Source organism: Rana temporaria, chromosome 9 (genome assembly GCF_905171775.1).
Source record: "Rana temporaria chromosome 9, aRanTem1.1, whole genome shotgun sequence".
Classification (NCBI taxonomy): Eukaryota; Metazoa; Chordata; class Amphibia; order Anura; family Ranidae; genus Rana; species Rana temporaria.
The window spans coordinates 18,425,050-18,437,423 of NC_053497.1; the positions used below are offsets into that span (position 1 = coordinate 18,425,050).

Genomic DNA, 12,374 nt, shown 5'->3' on the forward strand with positions numbered 1-12,374 from the left:
CTACGTCGCTTTAACAGACAATTGCGCGGTCGTGCGATGTGGCTCCCAAACAAAATTGGCGTCCTTTTTTTCCCACAAAAAAAGCTTTCTTTTGGTGGTATTTGATCACCTCTGCGGTTTTTATTTTTTGCGCTATAAACAAAAATAGAGCGACAATTTTGAAAAAAATGCAATATTTTTTACTTTTTGCTATAATAAATATCCCCCAAAAATATATAAAAAAACTTTTTTTTCCTCAGTTTAGGCCGATACGTATTCTTCTACCTATTTTTGGTAAAAAAAATCGCAATAAGCGTTTATCGGTTGGTTTGCGCAAAATTTATAGCGTTTACAAAATAGGAGATAGTTTTATTGCATTTTTATAATTTTTTTTTTTTACTACTTATGGCGACGATCAGCGTTTTTTTTTTCGTGACTGCGACATTATGGCGGGCACTTCGGACAATTTTGACACATTTTTGGGACCATTGTCATTTTCACAGCAAAAAATGCATTTAAATTGCATTGTTTATTGTGAAAATGACAGTTGCAGTTTGGGAGTTAACCACAGGGGGCGCTGAAGGAGTTTCGATTCACCTAGTGTGTGTTTACAACTGTAGGGGGGTGTGGCTGTAGGTGTGACGTTATCGATCGAGTCTCCCTATAAAAGGGATCACACGATCCATGCAGCCGCCACAGTGAAGAACGGGGAAGCCGTGTTTACATACGGCTCTCCCCGTTCTTCAGCTCCGGGGACCGATCGCCGCAGTGGTCCCGGTCCCGGAGCTTCGGACCAGGTCGCGGGTGCGCGCCGTGCGCCCGCGACCCACGGCTGGGTACTAGTACAGGACGTTCCTGTACGTACCTGTACGTACATGTGCCCAGCCGTGCCATTCTGCCGATGTATATGTGCAGGAGGCGGTCTTTAAGTGGTTAAAGAAGAATTCCATGTATGACAATTTTTTCACGGTTACATGGGACCAGCTTGGACCAGTGTAAGTATGTATTTGCCATACCTGTGGGAACACTCTAGAACAGGGATCTCAAAACTACTGTTGCGGAACTACGGGTCCCATTAGGCAATGTAAAATTCTGACATTCACAGACACGACTAGGCATGATGGGAATTGTAGTTCCTGAACAACTGGAGGGCCATAGTTTGGAGACCGCTGCTCTAGAGCAACATTTTTACCCTAGAGCAATGGTCTCCAAACTGCGGCCCAAGGGCACTATCCCTCCTACTGAAACGAGACACTATTCTGCCATCGGACACCGACAGTGAAGCACCATTTCTCCCACTGACACCACTAATGGGGCACCATTCCTCCCTATGATACTAACGATGGGGCACTATTCCTCCCCCTAATACCAGATGTTTAGTCCCACTGAAAATTTCCACCACTGCTGGCCAAAGTCCAGCCCTCCAAAAATCTGAAGGACAATAAAGCGGCCCTTTGTTTAGAATGTTTGGAGACCCCTGCCCTAGAGGAACACTTGAACAAATTTTCAGGTCTCAGGAAACCCCTGCTAAGATGTGTCAATTGGTGGGGTCATTGGGAAAAAGGCCCTTACATTGGTAGTGGTCAGTGGGAAGAATGCCCCCCCCCCATACAGTGGTGACCACAATGTACTCTTGCAATCATGCCGCTGACTCTGTCAAGTAACAATTCACCTGGAACTATGCAGGCACCATCATATAAAGGTAAGTTAGCCACAGCTTACCCTAGGAACCTCTGCAGGAACCCTGGTTGAAAATGCTGCAGAAGCTGGGAATAAAGCCTCGTACACACGTACGGGATTTCCGGCGGTAAATAGTCCGCCGGGTAACCCGAGGGGAAAACCGAGAACCTGCTTGGTAACTTTTTCCCACTACACACGACCGGGTTTCCCCGACAGGAAAACTGCCATGAGAGCTTTGGTTGCGAATCCCGGCCGTGTGTATACTCCATCGCAGTGTTTCCCATAGGAAAACTGTCCGGTTAAAAAACGCCGGGAATCCCGGCGGGAAAAAAGAGAGCTGGTTCTATTTTTCGGAGCATACACACAGCCGGTTTTCCCGGCCAAAAGCTATCATGGTAGTTTTCCCGACGGGAAAACCGGTCGTGTGTACGAGGCTGCACTGTAGTAGGCACCACCACTATAGTGATCTCCACTAGCTTCTGGGTCCCATTCTGAGCATTTAGCTTGCTGCTTACTTAACATCTCTCACTCGGCACAGGCCCCATTTGGGGGAACACTGCATATTCTCAATGAATACAAAGCACTCTCTGATTGGATAAGGTGAAGAGGCGGGGCAAAAACGTCACAATCTCCACCTTATCCAATTAGCTAAAACAGCATGCTCGATCTTCCGACTATTGTCCCACATTAAGCCTATAGCCTCATACACACGATCGGACTTCCATCTGACTTTTCCGTGGATTTTGGTCCGAAAGACGTTGGGCGTGAACTTGTTCTGCATACACACTGCACAACATTTTCAGCTAACATTCACCCAAACCACGTGGTTTTTAAAGCGGTGGTTCCGCGGGATATCTTTTTTTTTTTTTTTGTCTAATCCACAGCACTTACCTTTAATCCCGCACTAACAGGGTGTCCCGCTCGTTAAGCCATCCTATGCGCTTTATTTCTTTAAATTATATTTTTGATCCCGAGGCGATGGACGTTTCCATCTTACCTGTGGGCATAGTGAAGTCGACAGGGTCTTCTTCCGGGAGAGGGCGAATGCTGGCCTCCCTCAGCGTCGCCCGTCAACACTGCATGGTTGCCATAACAACGGCCGGCGTAAGAAGTTCACGCCCCGTTGTGCCGACCTCTAGCTAAGAGATGTTGCGCGAATACAGCAGAGCGCGTCGACAGGAGTTCCCAAATCGGAGTGACAGGACGGGGGAGAGAGGACTAACACGCCCATTAATAATGATAATGATTGACAGATGTAAACATCGAGCTGCAAACGGGTAAGGAGCGCTCCAAAAAAAAAAAAAATCGTCTGGTCATTGTTTTTGCAGTGCAGTTGAATTGATTGTATTTTGTAGTACAGGGTGAACCACCGCTTTAAGCTCTTTACCGCCACCCTATGGGCAACTTATGCTATTGTTGTATGATGTTTAGCATTGGTTCTTAGCATGCATGATTTTAGTTGGACGGACTTGCGTACACAGGATCGGATGAACCGATGTAACAGATTTATTGCCCAACAGGTGGTGAGCATGAACAGCCAACTTTTGTTGTTGTTAATTCAGCCAATAATTGTCTCATAGAGCGTACACACGGTTGGATTATCCGACACAACGTGTCCATCAGACAAATATGGCCATAAAATTGGATCGTGTGTACGAAGCTTAAGTTTTACTAATCTAGCTTTTCTCATCTGGCGATCTGATTAACTAAAAATTAACCCTCGACCTATGGATGGAAAAGACTATTTTCAATGCTATTGCCTTTAAACTGTGATTTTTAGAATGCCTTAATGAATTCTTGTTAGATAATTTTTCCTGACTACTGTAAATTATTTAGGCCTAGAAATGTAACATTACAAAAAAAATAGCTCATGCTTTATTTTAATTAATTTTATAAATCATATTTTAATTATGTATTATGATTCTGCTTATAACAAAAGTAACTTTGACAGGATGCCCAAAATTCCGGCGCTACAAATCTGAAAGGCGATAACTCTTATGCTACTTAAAATGGTACATAGCTAATCATGGAGCCATATATTTAACCCCTTCACGACTAAGGTTAAAACAAAATTAAGAAAAACTAAATGGCAGATGATGGACTTTGAAGGCGTATATAATTAAAAAATTGAATATTTATATATAAAAAAAAAAAAAGAGAAACTTGTATACACTGAAGTCCCTGGGCTGACTGTTGAGATGATATCTCAACCAATTTACCTACCTATGCTGGTAGGTAAATTGGATCTCGTCCAAATTGGCCCAGTATATATGTATATATGTGTGTATGACTGTGTGTCCCTAGCGTGTCATGATCCTACAGGGTAAAAATGACCGCACCAGCCAAGCAGATACTGGCTGGAAAAAGCGCCCAGAGGCGATTCAGTTTGCATGCGTTGCGCTATACAAGTCATTCATTCATTCATATCACCACTAATCTAATTTTTTCTTTTCCTCCTCTTTTCTTTTTCTTTCTTTTCTTTTCCTGTTTCTTTTTCCTTTGCTTTCTAAATTTCTCCCTCTTTCCTTCTGTTTCTCTGGTTGGACTAAGGTCTATTGGTTATGCAGCCATGCTTAGACAATGTCTTAAGGCAAAGATGAATAATAATTGTTAATTGTTTATTTTCTTGTATGTTTATGATTGCTGATTTGTAAAACCTATGTTGTTATCATTACCTTGTAGAATCGCTTAAAGCTCCTGAAGAAGCGTTTTTCTTGCAACACGCAACATGTCGGGCTGAGCTACGCATGACACACCACCCCCTACAAACCACAAGGGCTGTTTTTTACATATTAATAGTGGGAATTGATCGTTAATTCTCCACTCTTATTTATATATTGTATCCCTAGGTCATAGGTGCTGTGCTATGCTAATTTTTAGCGTCTCTAGGCATTCTTAGGAATAGCCCTAACTGTTATCTATATGCTTTTTATTGATTTTATATGTTTCTCTTTTTTTTTCAATAAATATTTAATTTTTTGCTTTGCCTTCAAAGTCCATCATCTGCCATATAGGCCCAGATTCTCGTATATGGGCCTAAAACTGTGCGGGCGTAACGTATCTGATTTACGTTACGCCGCCGCAAGTTTTACAGGCAAGTGCTTTATTCACAAAGAACTTGCCTGTAAAGTTGCGGCGGCGTAGCGTAAATCACCCAGCGCAAGCCCGCCTAATTCAAATGAGCCGGGTAGGGGGCGTGGAGCATTTAAATTAGGCGCGTTCCCGCATGCGCCGTCCGGAAAATATCCCAGGGTGCATTGCTCCAAATGATGACGCAAGGACGTCATTGGTTTCGTCCAGCCCCATTCACAGAAGACTTACGCAAACAACGTCAATTTTAAAATTTCGACGCGGGAACGACGACCATACTTAACATTGGTTGCCCCTCATATAGCAGGGGCAACTTTACGCGGCGCAAATCTAACGTAAACGTCGTAACTTCACTGCGTCGACCGCGCGTACGTTCGGAAATTCGCGTATTTTGCTAATTTGCATACTTGACGGGGAAAACGACGGAGGCAACACCAAAAAATTGCATTTAAGATCCGACAGCGTAAGAGCCTTACGCCTGTCGGATCTAATGGTTATCTAAGAATCAGTCGCATAGATACGACGGCCCAGATTAGGACTTACGACGGCGTACATTGCGTTGCGCCGTCATAAGCCCTTTGAGAATCTGGGCCTTTGTTTTTTTCAATTTTGAATTATCGAGACGTGGCACTGTGAATTCCTTAAACCTCAGTTCCACAGCCCCACTCTGTGATGATCTGATTCATTATTTCATAAGGTTAAAACAAATCCGAATGCCAAGGTACAATTTTGCAACTTTGACATGTGTTAGTAAAACCGTACATATCATCACAACAAACTCTTTTTGCATCCAGGTGGATTATACCTGTTTTTTTTTTGTTTTGTTTTTCAGAACAAATTGGGCTTTAATTTGGTAGTAAATGATTATGGATATCGCCTGATTTATTTTTTATTATCAAAGGAAAACTGGTCCAAAATTGTAAAATAAAAAAAATATATTTTTTCTAAAATGTAGCTGTAATTTTCTTGTTACTAATATAACCAACCACCAAAGAACAACCCAAAATAAATTCTCCTGCTTTTAATGATGGCAGAAAAATACCACATATGTGTATGTCAGTTGGTGCTTGTACCCATAGTACAGCCCAGAAGCAATAGTGTGCATTTTTTTATTTTATTTTTGTCCTACCTAAAAACACACTGACACTGATGAGAATAAAAATAAAAAAAAAATCCTGCCCAAAATAGACTGACCCTGACCTTTGACTCTTATGCCGCGTACACACGATCGGTTAAACCGATGAGAATTGTCTGATGGACCGTTTTCATCGGTCAAAACCGATCGCGTGTGGGCGCCATCGGTTATTTAACCATCGGTTAAAAAAAGCCAACTTGTTTTAAATTTTAAGGTTAAAAATCCACGCATGCTCAGAATCAAGTCGATGCATGCTTGGAAGCATTGAACTTCATTTTTTTCAGCACGTCGTTGTGTTTTACGTCACTGCGTTCTGACACGATCGTTTTTTTTAACCGATGGTGTGTAGGCGCGACGGACCATCAGTGAGCTTCATCGGTTAACCTATGAAAACGGTCCATCGGTCTGTTCTCATCGGATGGACTGATTGTGTGTACGCGGCATTACTTGACTCAAACACCGACCCTTGCACTGACCTAGATCACACCTTGATCTATGTATTTTTTTCTTTATTATTTATTTTATTTTTTATTATTTATTTATTTTTCTACACACTATTTCTCTTTAGTTGCAGAGAAGGAAAAAAAGTACCATTATATCTTTCCTCTCCATTCACAGAGAGAAACACACAGGTCCAGGCTTCACAGTGACTGGTCACCACTGTGGAAGCCAATTGAAGGCTACCACAGCGCTCAGGTGACCCTGAATAGGGGGGTCAGGGTCCTGATCATTAGTACAGGGCTCCCAGTGAGACCCAGGTCTCTGTGCTTGGCGCGCCCTGTCTGGCGCGCTCCCCGCACATAGGTAGACAGATAGGCATGTGTGATGCCCCACGAAAAAAAAAGCCCAGTGCAGTGGGGCCACATATATGTGTTACGTTGGCAGGAAGAGGTTAATGTAGACTTGAACTCATAAAGTGAAGATTTGTTATGTTATAGGGGACATCTACTGTAGACATGGTAATTGTGCCTAAGCAGCAATAAAAAAAAAAAATCCTCCTGAAAAAATCAGCGCGCTCTTTGTGCCTTGAGGCTCGTTGCTGTATTTCTGCATTGTGAGATCATCTAAGGCAATGTTTCTCAACTCCAGTCCTCAAGTAACCCCAACAGGTCATGTTTAAAGGATTTCCCTCAGACGAAACGGCTGTGTTAATTACTAAGGCAGTGAAACTGATCAATCACCTGTGCAAAATAATGGAAAGCTTGAAAACATGCCCTGTTGTGGACACTTGAGGACTGGAGGTGAGAAACGTTGATCTAAGGTACTTCTGCTGCCTCTGATTGCTAGTATCCCTAGATTTGGAGTGAAATTCGGTGATGTCACTACTTTGCTGCTCACTGTTCTCCTCGCTGGAGAGGAAGTTGTACCTGAGGATTGGCAGTGCAAAGATCTCATTGCTTCTGCTACATCCATTCTGTTGCTCCGTGCCTTCTCCACCTATCCTGCTGCTGCGGGATTTATCCCTTCATCATCATCATATCAGGTCATCAAACTCTGACATGACAACGCAAATAGCTGCTCCTCTACCAGGATGGCCTCCTCCACACATAGACAAAGTACGACACTAGGCATGGTAAGTCAGTACTAGAGAAAGATCTGTTGCAGGGAGCCTACAGGCAATACTGGTGACTAGTCCTTTGCCTTCTGTTTGTCTTTTTTAAGTGCACTTTCTACAATACAGGTTCTCTTTAACCTACAATAGAATTCTTTAATTACAGTTTGAAACAATGCGAATATACAATCCAAAGAGCGAAAACTGATATTAGTCATGCCACTCTTTACTCACACACAAAATGCTCTCAGCCAGCTGGCTTGAAAATACCCACTTTACAGATGGCCAGGGCCCAGCCTTGCTCTGTAATAGACATGCTTGAAATGCATGAAGTTATGTGACGTTCCCACCAGTCATTATATCAGCCAATTGGTTATTTTGGATTTGCTCTGTAAATTGGTTTATTTATTTATGAGTTTATCCATTTGGTTACTAAACATAATGAAAAATGAGGTCATGTAACCACCACTACAGAGAGGCCCGGAGCAAAGACAGAACCTGCAATAGGCGCAGGGCCGGCCATGACAGGGTTAAATAAAACCCTGCTCTGGTCGGTGGGAGTGGTCAGCAGGGAAGGAGAGCGAGGGGAGGGGAGGTTATAAATTTCCCCTCCCCACGCTTCCCGGGTTAACACACGTGGGGAGAAGTTTCCCACCCACCCTCCCTTTGTTGGTTATTTAAAGGGGGGCAATTGTTTTGCTGGGATGGTAACGGTATGTTATACGGTGTTTTGTGGTGTTTTGGGTGCTTTCCTTGTTTTTGTCTCTCCCACACAGGTGCGAACTTACGATGTCGTGGCGGCGGCGGCGGGTGTTTTGGACTTTGCAGGAGAAGAAATTACCCTAAAGTGGATGCCATTACCCAGAGGTCTGCCAAGGTGTAGCTGGGAAGTTGGTTAATGGGGGCACTGCAGTCAGTTGGTCATCTCTGAGTCAGTTTGTCGGCTTGAGGCCTAAGACCAGAGTTAGGTACCGCAGTGCTCAAAAGGTTTAGAATGGTTACAAGTGGTGTTTATGTGCCTGCAAAGTCCAGCACCAGTAGTGTTAAAGTTGTATCTAAGGTATACATATGTTTATGTGTGAAAAATGTTAGTTAATGTTATTTAATATTTAAAAAGGTTATTTAAAATAAATGGAGGCTGCTACGGCCAGTTTTTTACTCCAAAGATTACAGTAGTGGTCTCAGTTATTTATTAAAAGGTAAAGGTTGAGTAAAATGTGGGGCTTAGCAGATAAGGGTTAATTTATGTATACCATAGTCAAGTCTCCTGCATGATCTAAATCAGTGGTGGTCAACTTACTAGATATAGGGGGCTTCAAATGATGGCTCCTGATATCCCCGGGGGGAGGGGGGACTGTTAGAGACTGGGGATATGCTATATGAGAATGTTTGAGATCACTGCATTTACAGCCCCTTTGCAAGTCGATGCTCTCACTACTGGCTGCTGGGACCTTAGGACCAAAGAGCCACATGCACCCCCTGAGCCGCAGGTTGAGCACCAGGGGTTTTACAATCAACAAATTGATTTTTTGCAAGGGTTCCCTGAGACCTGAAAATTACTTATTTTCTAAGAGTTTATTGAAATTTTCAAAGAAACAAAATTGCAAACAGGCATCAAAAGACAATGGTGTCAAAGGTTACAGGTGCCATTGAGACCTAAAAATTATTTCAAGGGTTCCGCTCCAATAAAGATTGAAAAAGGCTGTTCTAAAGTTATAATATCATATAAACACAGACCAAATTTCTATTAACAAAAAAGAACAGCATGGGCTTCACTCACTCATGGGCTAAACTGATATTACCATCCAGTTGCAGACAAAAGCTGGTTATATACACAAAACAAAGTGGCCAAACTTGGCTTCACATATAGGTGGCCAAATCTGAATGTAATGATGTGGCCTTTGCCATCCAAGCCTCCTGATCATGAAGGTAACAAAGAAAAAGCTGCACGATGAACAAAAACTAGGTTTTCAACTCCACCTGACCACATATAGAGGCAAGCATGGAAGTCATGCAAAAGCATAAACAGATCTATAGCTCAAGAATGGCCTCTCTTGCACATGGACAACTTGGGTGTTGGCCATTATAGTCCGTCTCCACTAACTATTGACAATAGGAAAAAATCAGCCACACTCCAATTAGCTCTTCTTGCAATATTTTATAATAATCAGTGTGTTGTCTGCATACACCAGGGGTCTCCAGACTTTCTAAACAAAGGGTCAGTTTACCGTCCTTCAGGCTTTAGGGGGACCAGACTGTGGCAATGGGCATAAACAATGTCACATCATTGGGTTTTAATGAGAAATAGTGCCCCATTGTTGGCATCAATAGGAGGGATAGTACTCCATCGATTATGTCAATAGCAGGATTAGCGCCCTATTGTTGGTGTCAGCGGAACGAATAGTGCCCCACTGTTTTTGTCAGTGGGAGGAATAGTGCCCGATAATTTGTGTCAGCGGGAGGAATAGTGCCACAATGATGGAATCAGTGGGAGGAATGGTGCCACATCATTGGTGTCAGTTGTCGGAATAGTACCCCAAGGGCCAGGTAAAGGCAAACAAAGGGCCACATCCAGCCCCTGAGCCACAGTTTGGAGATTATTGGCATACAGGTTTAGGGGAAGTCACTTCCATGTGAGAGCCAGGATTGGTGAAACGTGTCAAGGAAGGCTGGTTTTGGGGTTGGAGACATCACTATATGCAGTCAACACACTGATTTTTAAAATAAGTTGTTGTCCTATTTTCAAGGAATTCATGCATTTTCCTAAAACAAGCTGATGATCAATACCACAGGTGCCAGATTGACTCTGTTGGCCAAGGGGCAACTTTTTGTAAAAGCCACATGAAAGCACTGAGAAGCTCATGCGATATAGATGTCCAATCTCATATTAACCAAATGACTACTCTGTGCATTCCCCTATTACTATTACACAGACCGAGTTTGCAGTTTGCAGTTTGCTCACTCATCGGTCTCACCATCTAGCCATATATTGTCCTTCTACATACATGAGAATGCATAGTGCTATCCGAAGAATTAGGTTCACCACTTTAGGTTGATTACAGCTGTATTTGAAATGAGGACTTTACCTTCAGTTGGGGAAGTCTTCAGTCTCCTACTTAGGCCATGGACGTCACCATAACTATCTTGTATTTTTTGAATGGCCTCTGCTCCTCGTAGCTCCATGAGAGAGCGCAGCTCTTGTAAAGTGCAGCCAAAGCCTCCGGCATGATTCTGCTCTCTCCGCTGGTTCTTTGGGTAAAAATCCACTGAACTGTTCAAATCTCCCATCTTGACTTGCTTGATGTTATTTCCTGGCCGAGGAGAGTAGGTATCGGTGTGAGTGAGTGTGTGTGTTTTGTTTTCCAAAACTGGTGGCCACAGTCTTCAGGCTTGGTATCAGTGGGTGTGCCAGATAGATGATGGGCCTGCAAAAAAAGACAAAGCAATAAAATGATAAGAACACTCTATCACCAGTCACATAAAGTTACAACTTCAGGATGATCTGCATAGATAGAACTGGTCAGCATTCAAATTACTCCTTCCTGCCACAATCAACTTCAACTCAGCTTCCCCCCACGAACACTTCATGGAACCAACACACCTGAATATATTTCCAGCTAAAATATCACCTCATTTGGCAGCATTGAAGAACCATAGGTTGTGAATCATTCAGAAGTCTAAATTGTATCCGAAGTTTAGGTAAAATATTAGCACAAGGGACAGTACTTACACTAGTGGAACACTAGAGGACGCTACAAATTTATGTGCAGGCAAATTTATATTTTGGCTCGTAGTAAAATGAGTCTCTGAATCTGGGTCAAATGTTTACTACGGTTCAGGGCTGGTTGACTCATACAGGCTGGTCCCTGGTGCCTCCCCCTGGTTCTGGAAGGTTGGAGAACATTCTGGAAACTGAGGGGCGGAGGACAGGAGGGTTGATCTGCATACTTAGGGGAGCTCAGCCAATCCCCAAGCAGTGGGCCTAGCATGGCAGCTGAGCCAGCCCTTAAATATGGATGAGTCATGCTGGCAGGGAGTCGGTGGAAGATGGAGTGTTGAGGAGACTGTCTGTGGCCCTTGAGGAGAACTGCTGCCAGCAGGAGGGCTCTGCCTCAGAGTGGAGCTCGGGCAGGCCTGGGAGAATTTTGGCAGCATTCAGACTTGTAAGGAATCTTACCTAGGAAGCAGTGAGACAAAAGACGACAGTGTGAGTACTTTAGCATTGTCAAGAACTTGCAAAGGGAGAGACTGTTACATGAAGCAAGACTTTCTGGAAGACAGTGTTGGGCATAAAATCTTCCTTTACCTTGACCCAAAAAATATTCAGTAGCAGCCCGGTGGGCTAGTGAAGAAGCAGCAGCGTGTGCTGGTAGTTCCTGGACTCAGAACTGAGATCAGTGTCTACAGTGGAGTTGGGATCACTCCTGTATGCAACCTAAAACTTTTGTGCTACTTATAAAAGGAACAGAAAGTTCCTAGTCCTTAAAGCGGGGGTTCACCCTAAAAAAACACTTTCTACCATGCCATCCAGCATACTAGCGTCAGCTACAGTATGCCTTTATTTTATTTTTTTTGCGCTGTACTCACAGTTTAATCCATTCGTTTTGTTTTAGACATCCGCGGGGAGTAGGCGTTCCTATGAAGAGGGGAACATGATTGACGGCCGGCTATGGCGCGTCATGCGTCCCGAAAATAGCTGGAGTAGGACTCGGCTCTTCACGGCGCTATACGGCGCCTGCGCACAGACTAGGAGCTGACTGCGCAGGCGCTGTGAAGAGCCAAGTCCTATTTCGGCTATTTTCGGGAAGCTATGATGGCAAATTTTGCTGGTGTGCATATAGCCCTGGCATAGGACAATATGGCAAGGAGAATTTGGCATCTTTACGAATAGTCAGATGGAACAGGCCAAAGACTCGAGACCAAAAACCTATCAAACAC

General features: G+C 43.5%; 1 protein-coding gene across 8 annotated transcripts in view; it reads right to left on the reverse strand.

Moving 5' to 3' along the window:
* Nucleotides 1-12,374, reverse strand: part of ATP2B3 (ATPase plasma membrane Ca2+ transporting 3) — a 436,284-nt gene that overhangs the window by 264,267 nt on the left and 159,643 nt on the right. For all 8 annotated transcript variants that reach the window (XM_040322885.1, XM_040322884.1, XM_040322888.1 and 5 more), the window contains exon 3: nucleotides 10,523-10,861. In XM_040322885.1, coding sequence (XP_040178819.1) covers nucleotides 10,523-10,724 — 202 coding nt within the window. In that variant the 5' untranslated portion in view covers nucleotides 10,725-10,861. The remainder of the gene's footprint in view (nucleotides 1-10,522; nucleotides 10,862-12,374) is intronic.